Source organism: Maylandia zebra, linkage group LG20 (assembly GCF_041146795.1).
Source record: "Maylandia zebra isolate NMK-2024a linkage group LG20, Mzebra_GT3a, whole genome shotgun sequence".
NCBI classification, from domain to species: Eukaryota; Metazoa; Chordata; class Actinopteri; order Cichliformes; family Cichlidae; genus Maylandia; species Maylandia zebra.
The window spans coordinates 34,719,928-34,731,113 of record NC_135186.1 but is presented as its reverse complement, the minus strand read 5'-3'; the positions used below and the strand labels follow the sequence as shown (position 1 = coordinate 34,731,113).

Genomic DNA, 11,186 nt, shown 5'->3' with positions numbered 1-11,186 from the left:
TCTTCGCCCGCAGTTATTCCAAAGGGAATTCTTCTCATTTTCCCCCCGTTCCTTCCTGCTATGTTCCTCCTACTCTACATGCACCTTTCCATTCATTTTCCAATCTCTCTTCCCATTCCCTTCCTTTATCATTTTTCTTTTCCTTCCTCTGTCCTATTCCTTTCACCCCCAATATTATTAAAGCAGAATGTGGTGGAGGAAGCGCTTTTACTTAAGAACTAAAATGATTTCCTTATGCTGGGTTATAATGTGGCCAAGGGTGTGCCCATGCTGTGGGCATGAGGTGGCACCAACCCACTGAAATTTGATTGCAACCTCAGGCCACTAAGTACAAATATTTTGTTTTATACAGCATACCATTTATTTTAAAGCTCATGGTATTTTTGGCTGTATCACTGTGTTAAATCAAACTCCGCTATCAGTGTAGAATTAAAGTAAAACAATCTCTAACTGCATCATTAAAGCAAAATCCATGTTAATTAATCAATTACGGTCTGATAAATTAATGTATATATGATTCTGCAGCACGAGTTCTTTGACTGTTTTGATTGCCGATATTTTTGTGTTGTTATTACAATAAATCACTTTAAAAAAGTAAAACGTCTAAATATTTCTGTCAGTACTTGATGAACAATTATTTCGTAGTTATTCAAGTTATACAATGAAACCCAGCTACATTCGGCAACAGTCACTACTCGCTACCTAGATCACTTAAATTGCACAATTGAAAGCATATGTGTATTGTTTGTGTATTTATACACAAGCACTCTATATATATTCAAATAATTAAAAAAAAATAATTTACCTGTTAGTACCACACACCAAATCCGGTCGTTGGTACTTGCTGGCTTGTGTAGCCACGAGGTGACAAAAGCTCAACACTGCGCCCAGCATCCCGGAGCACTTCTGTTGTGTTTTGTAAGTGCTTCGGAGTTTGTATGCGCTTCGGCGTTTGTATGCGCTTCGGAGTTTGTACGCGCTTCGGAGTTTGTAAGGGCTTTGTCTCTAGAGGCCACCATAAATATACTTTTATTTATTCACGCCACATAAAATGTAATAAATAAATCATATAATACAAAAACCAACTATTTACATTTCAACTTTTAGCTATTTAAATTTTCAGCCTTTTCCTTTTAAACAAATTTAAAGTGAAACAACACAAAACACTGCAAACCACAACACAATTAAATATAAATTAAAATATGAAAACAAAGTGTAACTACCGCCCCTCTTCCCAGCGCAAAGCACAAGGCTTGCATGCAGAGTGAAGTGGGAAAAAAGTGCAAGAGAGAGGGTGAGAGAAAAACAAAACAAAACCACGGCTCCCAATAAGGAGCCGGCTTGCGTCGTTTACTTCAAAGAGGCGGCTCTAAGAGCCTTTTCGTTCGCGACCGACACATCACTACTACTCGCCAGTCAGAAACCTCCTGGCTGTAGACCATTGTCAATCAATCTGGTGCCATGTCTTCTGTACACTGTACTGTATGTTTGTAAGTCTTCTCCCCAACCAACACAACAATGTCGACGAAACTTTTTGCACTGTCAAATGTAACTGTGGGTGCCTTTAGTTTCATTCTATAATACTGGACTTATTTTTCTTCGAAGGTTTGAACTTTGAGTGTTTAAACAAGAGTGAAAAGTGTGAAAATGTTGATGGCTGTCTAAGAAAAGTATATAAAGTGTGTAGTGAGGGGTTTTACAGCCTGAAAACATCTATAATAATTGTAAAAGTAGGCTACTTCGCAGATTTCACCTATCGTGGGTTATTTATAGAACGTAACTTCCGCGATAAACAAGGGACCACTGTATTCACAAAGCGGTTTGAAAATCGTTGCTATAGGCTGATGGCTGTGACTGGGTAAAATTGGTCACCAGCAGAGTGCTGTGTCACAACCTCCTTGGACATTAGCAGATTCCTGCAGTTGTCCATAATTTACATGGATTACTGTGGCACCCAGCTGCCCTGCTAACTCACCACCAGGCTGTAGTGAAAGCTTAGCAAGTAGTTGGCGTTTGCAAACTATAGGGGACTGTGGCAGTCTGCTGCTGACCAAAGCAACAGCAAGGAGATTTTCTACCAAGACCATACATCTCTGTGAGCAGTTTCACCTGGCCCATACAACTCAGCTTGTTAACACCAGTGTGAAATCAAGACTGGCACCAGAGATTTAGAAAGATGGTTTACATTTAAGTTAAAATTTAAAGATAAATTGAGTCATTGCAGCAAAGGCACGCCTTTATCCACAGTGTGGACAATTTTAGCCCCTAGATTACTATTGCACTGCCACTGCAAGGCCAGAAGCAAAGAGGCTATCTGCTGTTCAATGGTGCATATCAGACGACTTGGAAGATATAGGCTGATTTATATAACATTTAGATTGATTGATGTTTTCTGTACAGCCTTTAACCACGTTTCAGCTCAGTTATCCAAAGTGTGAATGTTCACTTTATCAAAGTGTGTAGGGCCTCTGGAAAAGCCTTTGATACAGAAGCTACAAACTCAGTTTGTAACAGTCAGATTAAATGAAATCTGACTGTTTCATTTAAGGCCCAAACTGCCAGCTTTGTCTCACTTAAAAACCAAATAGCCTCGTTTTAAATTTCCCATTCAAATCTGTGGTGATAAAGATTACCTGTACAGGTATAAAAACTGTGAATCATAAGGTTTCCCGTCCACTTTAAGTCCACTAAATTTAATCACACAACCCAGTGGACACCAGTGGAACTGCAGTTCAACGTACTGCATGAGCAGCTCTTAAAGAGAAACACACACACACACACGTTCATGCCGCTGTTGCCAAGCACCTCTGACCCCATAGTGGCATCCCTAGCGACCACAAGGGTTACCATGGGGACAACAGAGCCACACATACTCTGTGTGTGTCCACCAGCTCTGTGACATTAAGACCCAGCAGGAGAGAGAGAGAGACAGAGGAGAGACACTAAGAAAGCAGACAGGAGCAGGAAGAGAAATACTGACAAGTAAAAAGAAACAAGAATTAAGATCGACCCGAGTTTATTGTCCCGGTGGGAGAAATTTTTCCCAGTGAATTACTCTGAATAACAAGCCAAGTGACACAAAACATAGATCACACAATCACATCTGAGCGCTCAGCAGCTCCCAGAAAGCCAATAGACACACGTAAGAAGCTTTAAAAAGACAAAGAGGGAAGGCAGGTTACACAGAGCACAGCCATGGGTCGGCTTTATTGTAACGCTCAGGCCCTGCAGTACTGTACAGACTTACTGTACTATCACTATATATTTTTAAAGAGCAGGGAAAACAAACTATCAAGCAAGCAACAAATAATACCTCTTTGCAAACAGCTATATAAACTGTACAGACAGCACAGTGAATAGGAAAGAAGAGAATGACGGTTAAAAGTCTCTGAAGTTGTTACAGTTTCAGGGTTGTGGAAGTTCAAGCACTAAATTAAATTTAAACCTAAACATTTGAATTTGAAGAAATAAAACTCTATAGAAAAGGCTTTGCTTGCAATATCTACACTTTACATTTCTTTTTAAAAATTTATAGATTTTTCTACAAATAAACTCCTCAGAAGTCCGGGGGGATCGTTTTCGCTTATGTGTTTGCCTAGTCATTAACCTGTAAAGGTGCTTTTTGCAATTACGCCTTTGTTTTGAATATTGTTCAAGCCAAGTCAGTAACTTCAGTTGTGGGGCAGCAATCTCAGCAGAGACACCCAGACCTGCGTCTCCCCGGCCGCCTTCTCGAGCTCTTCTGGAGTGTCAGTGAGGCATTCCCAACCCAACCAAGACATGTAATCTCTCCAGCATCCGCTGGGGTGTCTGGGCCTTCTCCTGGTACGAAATGCCTGAAAGACCTCAACTAGGAAGTGCACGAGGATGTCTGGAGGAGAGTCTGGCCACCCTTTAGAGGAAGCTCATTTCTGCCACAGTCTCCCTTCTTTTAGTTACTACCCACAACTCACGACCATAGCTGAGGGTAGACTCATCAATTGAGCGTTGCTTTTGCACTCAGCCCTCCCTTTACCACAGCAGAAAGTTTCCACTCGATACTCTGAACCAGTCCATCCTTCAATCTTCAGCTCTCTCCTTCCTTCACTTGTGAAGTTCCCGAAAAAGTTCCCGAAATACTTAGAACTTCTCCACTTGGGGCAACAACTCACTCCGAACCCAGAGTGCGCCCTCCGCCCTCGTCTGACTGAGAACCATGACCTCAGACTTGCTAATTCTAATCCCAAACAGCGAGTGTGAGTCACAGATCATTGTTTGTTGAAACCAGCACGACCGCACCATCAGACACGAGCAGAAACGTGATCCTGTGGCCAATGAAGCTTACACCCTTTACCCATTGGCTGCACTTGGAAACTATATCCATAAAAGTTATGAGCAGAATTACTTGGTCTTTGGTGACAAAGAACAGCCCTGCAGAAGCGCACCAGGTAAATTAAAAAATTAAGGTTGGAAAATTCCTTTTGCCAAAGGGAGCCTCGAACCAGCTGCTGGATGGTTCAAATTATGGGAGTGTGACACATCAAAGACTGTGCTTAACAGTGAGGAAGCTAATGAGAGGGGGAAACAGATCACTTTCATGTGTGGAGGAAACCACAAGTACAGACGTCCCACCACCTAAAGAGAAGAGAAAAGACGACCACTCTTATGGTTTCTGCTGGACCGGATATGCCAACAGTCCTCAGCCTCATCTTTTGGTAGAAGTTAGCTTATGCTAGCATTGTGCCAAGAAAGCTAAACTACACACACGAGCAGCTACTAGCCTGTGTGTGTCTTACAAAACGCATATTTGTTAGTGGAGTGGTGGCACATTTGCAAAACAAATTATAGGTCCAGATGTTACAAATGTGCAGTGAAAGGGCCTTCATCTGACTTCAGACTCCAAATAAAATTGGCATAGAAGCTTTTTTGGATGGATATGAATACAGGTGTGCCCTGAAAGGGCAGGTCATTGTTCTTTCTATGCCTATACTCGGTGAATATAACGCTATTTAAAAATGTTCATACCCAGGGGCTCACATACGTGCACAAACACATTACAGTTGAATGCCCAGCTAAAAAAGTGATGCAACAAATGGCTTAAATGCACACGGTTTTCATGTTTTATGCTTAAAATGTAGTGACTTTGGTGCTTGGGTATTGATGCTTGAGTAGTCGTGTTTGTGCCTCATCTTGGAGGCTCAGTTGTGGCGTGAGTGTGCGATCAGGAGTGTTTGTGAGCTTCAGATGTGACAGGTTGGAGCTCTGCCACTGTACGAGCTGCAGATAAGAGCTGCGTTCACCAGCATCGCCTGTGATTGTCATCTGTGGCGCCAGTGTGTGTTCAACAGCACTTTCTCCTTTCATTTCTTATCCTGCCTGCCTCTGTGTGTGAGAGAGAGAGTGTGTGTGCGTTACAATGACTTATGATGCTGCTCTCTTGGGCTCAGCTGGCTGCTTTTAATGGAAAATCAGCACATTAGACACACACATCTCTCTCTCTGTCTCTCAATTGGTCTTGGTATTTCACATATTTCAGCTGTGTGGTCATCACTTTAACACACACACTCAATGTACTTATGTCTTTGCGAGGACTCTCACTGTATTCAAGGGCTTCTTATCTTAACCATTGCAATCTAAAGCTGAATCTAATCTAGCCTCCCAGGCTGAAAAATGAAGCCAATGAGACAAAAACTGCAGTTCCTCTGACGGCCACTCGCTCCACAAGTCTGTGCCCACAGACTCTTGGGTTGAAATTCCCATTTTTACAGCAGAAGTAAACATGTTTACAACCTCCTTTTGGTGCCTTTGAAGTATTTTTAGACTCAATTTTCCAAAATATTTCCCCTAAATTTCCACATTTTAACAAAAATGTCCTACTTTCGTAAAAACAACACATTCTGAAATGCTAATTTTCTAAAAATGTACTCTTGAAAAATATGCTAACTTTACTAAAAGCTGCCACTTTTCCAAAATTTCTACATTTGCATAAAATGTCCAACAAAATTTTCCCCAAAAAATCTTTGCTCAGCATTGATTCACTTTCCCAAAATATCTCCACTTCCAAAACGTGCCCATGTGATAGAAAAATCTACTACTTCTCTAAAAAGGACACATTTTAAAAGCTAAATACATTCAAAAACATCCCCATTTTTCTAAATTTTTGCAAAATGTGTAACCAAATTGTCTTACACAAAGGATCAATTCCAAAATGCCGTCACCTTCAGAAAACTATCACTTTTCTCTAATGTCCCACTAAATATGAGGATCCATCCATCCAATCTCTTCCACTTATCCTTTTCAGGGTCACGGGGGGGCTGGAGCCTATCCCAGCTTTCACAGGGTGAGAGGCGGGGTACCACCAATCACTCCCACATTCACACCTGTGGGCAATTTAGAGTCATCAATGAACTTAATCCCACTAACTACTAGATATGAGGATATTTTAGGAAAATACCAACATTTTTTGAAAATGTATCTTTTCCAAAAATAAGGTTTTCTTTTTAAAAAAATTCCTGTATTAGTCCAAATATCTTCAATTTCTTGAAATGCACTTGTTTTAAAAGCGCTTCTAACATTCAATAAATGTCCATTTTCTGTTTTACAAAGCAAAATTCTTCTGTTTTTACAGAAAATGCTCCACAACCCCAGTTTTTTGAGGGGACGCTTGTAATGGCCTCATTGTGAACTAAATGTCCTCAATTTTTGGTAATTTCTTTTGATAATTTTCTCTTTCCAAATGGAACTTTACTTTCCACAAAATGTCCTCACGAGCTCTGAAATTCAATTCAGGCCTCACAAAGACACAAAAGTGCTCGCACTTATGAACAATGAGGCCGTTCTTGCAGCTCTGCAGAAAAGATCATTTTAATATCAGTGCTTTATTAATTACAGCCCTGTCTCTGCTTCCGCGTGTGTGTGTGTGTGTGTGTGTGTGTGTGTGTGTGTGTGTGTGTGTGTGTGTGTGTGTGTGTGTGTGTGTGTGAGAGAGAGAGGTAAAAAGCCGTAAAACTGTGGTTGGATGGTGAAGTATTTTTGCTGAGGATGGAATATTGACCTGAACCCGTTTTCACTTAATGAAATTTGTTAATTTTGTGTGTGTGTGTGTGTGTGTGTGTGTGTGTGTGTGTGTGTGTGTGTGTGTGTGTGTGTGCAGCAGACTCTGTCCTGTAGTGTCATACAGGAGGTTATTTTTTACAGTAGATGTTTTTGCTGAAGTAAGATTATAGAGCTGCCACATCTTAATTAATCTGTGTGTGTGTGTGTGTGTGTGTGTGTGTGTGTGTGTGTGTGTGTGATGTAAGTTAATGAAATGAGCAGCAGACCAGAGTCATTAAGACACATTGATTTTCAATCTTTCTGAAAACCCGACTTCGGTTTCACCGGCTGTGTGTGCGGCTGTGTGACGTCAGATTATCTGGTGCCTTTGGAGTCGAGCTGACATATTCAGGACACAGCCTCTCTGTCTTCTCAGCAGCATGGGAGATGAAGTGTATTGTTCAACACACACACACACACACTCACACTCACAGAGGTTATATTTTTTAGATTTTTGTTCCATTAACACCCCACTGTTTATCTCCGATGAGACCGGCAGGTAGATCAGGTTCCTATCAGCTCTAAGTCCATAATGTTGTTTCTTTGACAGTGTTTTGTTGGTTACCATAGAGACCTGCAGCCGCCATGACAACACCGATCCAGTATGTGTGTGTCTGTGTGTGTGTCCATTTTCCATCTTTTTCTTTAAAGCAGCACCATCTGTCCTCAATTTCTCTGAAAAGAAACTGTACAGATCTTACCTGAAGTAACGCCGGCTGTAGAAACATTAGCTGTGGGACTTTCACCATATGCTGCTGTAGCGCCTACAAAATGTGTTATTTTCAGTAATATTGTTACATACTTGCAATCTGCCACAACCTCAGCACCACGGACATAATTAAGAGCACATTTAAGATTTTTTTTTAAAAGGCTTCCTGCTATTTAAATGGATGTCGCTATGATGCGCACCACTTACCTAAACAATGACTGCAGTTAAGCAATACTTAGGGCCTGCATTCATCTTCTCTAATGGCTATCCTGTCTCAGGCACATGTCTGCTCAGATCCCTGAAGATGGATATCTGTCTGCTGTATGGTATTTGCCATTACTGTATTACTTAATTCTTTAAAGTCTACATGCAAAGCAATTTTCCTGTTGTGCATTGCTTTGGTCACTAGTATACCCAGGGTTCAATCCGGCACACCGGACGGTTTTTTTAGACCCTGAAAAGTCTGCAGACTGTTTAACATGTGCCAACCCTCCATTGGCACTCCCTGATGGCAGTGGTCTCTTTCAGCAGGATGGGGCTCTCAGCGAACATGACAAGGAGTTAAAGGTGCTGCCTCAGCCTTTCAGTCTGACTGAACTCCTGTGAAATGTGGTGAGGAAAAGAAAAGTCATCCAGTCCATGGTGGCCTCACATGATAACATCCAGGACTTACTGCAAAGTCTCTAAAACCTTGGTGCCTCCGGAGGTCTGTGGAGTTCAGGGTTTGATGGTTCAGAGTTGTATTTGGAGCAGGAGGGTAGTTTTGATGTTTGTCTGACTGGTGGAGTAAGACAGGAATACTGACTGCACTGACACTTGTGTGAATATCAGCTGTACTCATATTATTACAGTTGCCAGTGTGGTTATTGAACGCTGGCTTCAGTATATTTTATCTGCATATACAATCATTTGCATTGTTTTTTGTTCTTCTCTCTTCTCTACATCGATTTGTTCTTCTCCTCCTTTAATTAAAATTTGTTCCTGCTGCTTCCCGTTAATTAACACAGAATCAAATTTTCCGTTTCCCAATTAAAACGTGCCATACTTAAATTACTCCCACTCTGTGTCTCTGCAGTATTGGTATGAAGGGGACGAGGCTGGTGATCTCCCGGTGGATTTCTCCATTGTCTGGGATGGAGATTTCTTCATCGACAAGCCCGCGTCTATGAAAGGTAAAACCTGCTAATCAAACTGCTCGTCTTCAGAAATCTGTGAGTCGATTAGGACTTAGCTTTTATCAACTTTGATTGCTTTATAATCAGTCTAATTTAAGTCTTAGTTTGTATGGTGAATATGAAACAAATGAGACACCATCAGTAAATATAAACATCAAGTTTATTTAAATGAAACATACAGAGCTACAAAAGTGTGCGTTTCTGTTTGTCGTAAATGAAAACAGAAAGGACAAAAAATGTTTAAATGCTCAATATTTAAAGCCCATATTGACACAAATGAAAGGTTTTCAAGGCGTTTTGTAGCTCAGGATTTTGGGTTATTCTTCCTATTTGCTATGCTCTTAGAGATATTTAACGCTGGGTGTGAGCGGGGGCTTTGCAGGGGCTTTGTGGCTCTCTTGAGGTATCCCATTGATTTGGAAATATTTCCATCCTATAAATCTCATTATTTTTTTTCTTCATAGCTTTTTGTAATATTTGCTTCTGGAATTTGGTCCTTCCATGGTTGAATCCATGCTTCCTTTTGCCAGTGAAACATTCACAGTGTCTGCAGCACAGGCCTAAAGCATGATCGATCCACTGCCATGCTGAACACTTAGAGAGATGCTCATACTTCTGTGAAGCAAAAAATTTCTATTTGCCTTCTAGGAGTTGTTCCAAACACGCATTTAAGCCCTTTAGATGTTTGATTGCAAACATCTGGCACTGAAATTTGTGTCGAACAGAGATTTGTTCTTCCATGAAGCTTGCAGCGATGTGGGTTAGCTGCTTAGCAGAACAGAGCGACACCGCTCCAGAGTTTGCTTCCTGAAGGTCATCAGTCAAACTTCTACAAGTTGTTTCCTCTGAACTTGCAGACCTGAACTTCCACTCGCCCGTTCCTGCAAACATTCATTTTCTTCCAGTGTTCTCTTGCTTTGGGGCCATCGTGTAATTTTAGCAGCGTCGAGCAGCTGATTGCTGCTGATTGTCGGGACAGAGTTTGAGTATTTATAGCACAGGTGTCAAACTCATTTTATATCATGGGCTACGTATATAACAAATTGATCTCAAGGGGACCAAATCAGTAAAACAATGTTGCTATAAGCTATTTTTAAACTTCACACTCAACTCTCACATTTAATGAAGCAAAGTTTTACCAAACATGATAAACAGCCTGAGGAAGAAAAATAAGTATCATTTAAACAATGTATTATGAGAGTATGTGCACTTAGTTTGGTAACTTTGTGGAAAAAACCTGTCATTATTTCTCAGCCTAACATCTTTCAGTTTGGAATAGATTATTGCCTGAATCATTAAAAGCCCATAAACCTGCAGATGATTTAGACCTCTGGCTTGGATGAAGTTAAACGTTTGGAAAACCATTCGGATCAATCCGTCTTTTCTTAATGATTGTGACAAAATCCCAAAAAGCCTGCTTTATTTATCTGCAAGTTTCTTTGAAAATTCCTCCAGTGGGACGGGTTAACCCCTTGGTGGGCCCACCACAGTGACTGTGATCACACCACCTCCCCAACGAACTGATTAAACTGTGAGACTTGGATAAAGTTATGGGACTAAATGGAAAAAGGCAAAAATAATCAACAGATTTTTCTTAAACTTTCTGCTTTGTGAAAAATCACCTCATGATATCTTCATGCTGACAGTAGCAAAAATGCACATACGACTCTTCCACCTGTGATACGCCGTGTTTGGCTGCTGTCTGATCAAACGTGTGCTGTTTGTCAGCGTTGCTGTACAAGTGTGAGGCTCAGCGCTCCAGCTGTGGTCAGTGCCTCAAAGCTCCAACTGCCTTCGAGTGCGGGTGGTGCACCGAAAGCAGGAAGTGCCTCCTCCGACAGCACTGCCCGTCCCCCGAACAGAACTGGATGCACTACACCCGACACAACCTGCGCTGCAGCCACCCACGCATCACCAAGGTAGGGAATCAAACCTGCGACTTGCATGCTGCAGGGTTGTCAGTTCACTGTAATCAGTACTGGAAGCCCTCTTCGAATGATCGCAAACAACCAACAATAAACTAATTTACCCATTTTGGCCTGATTTTACATTTCTGCCATTACGTACAGTTGTGTGGTAGAACAAGGCCTTTGCTCAATACTACACAATGCTGTTTGTCCCAACGAGTACCAGAACACTAATACATAAACAGTCTAGTAATGTTGGCTTTTTGCATGTTTTGAGTCGAACATGTTTTAGAAGATATTAAGTCATGTGTTCACAATATT

General features: G+C 41.2%; 1 protein-coding gene across 1 annotated transcript in view; it reads left to right on the top strand.

The window, feature by feature from the left end:
* The window catches only part of plxna3 (plexin A3), a 136,550-nt gene that overhangs the window by 108,934 nt on the left and 16,430 nt on the right, over positions 1-11,186 (top strand). Inside the window, exons 14-15 of the mRNA XM_004568188.4 lie at positions 8,859-8,955; positions 10,687-10,877. Coding sequence (XP_004568245.1) covers positions 8,859-8,955; positions 10,687-10,877 — 288 coding nt within the window. The remainder of the gene's footprint in view (positions 1-8,858; positions 8,956-10,686; positions 10,878-11,186) is intronic.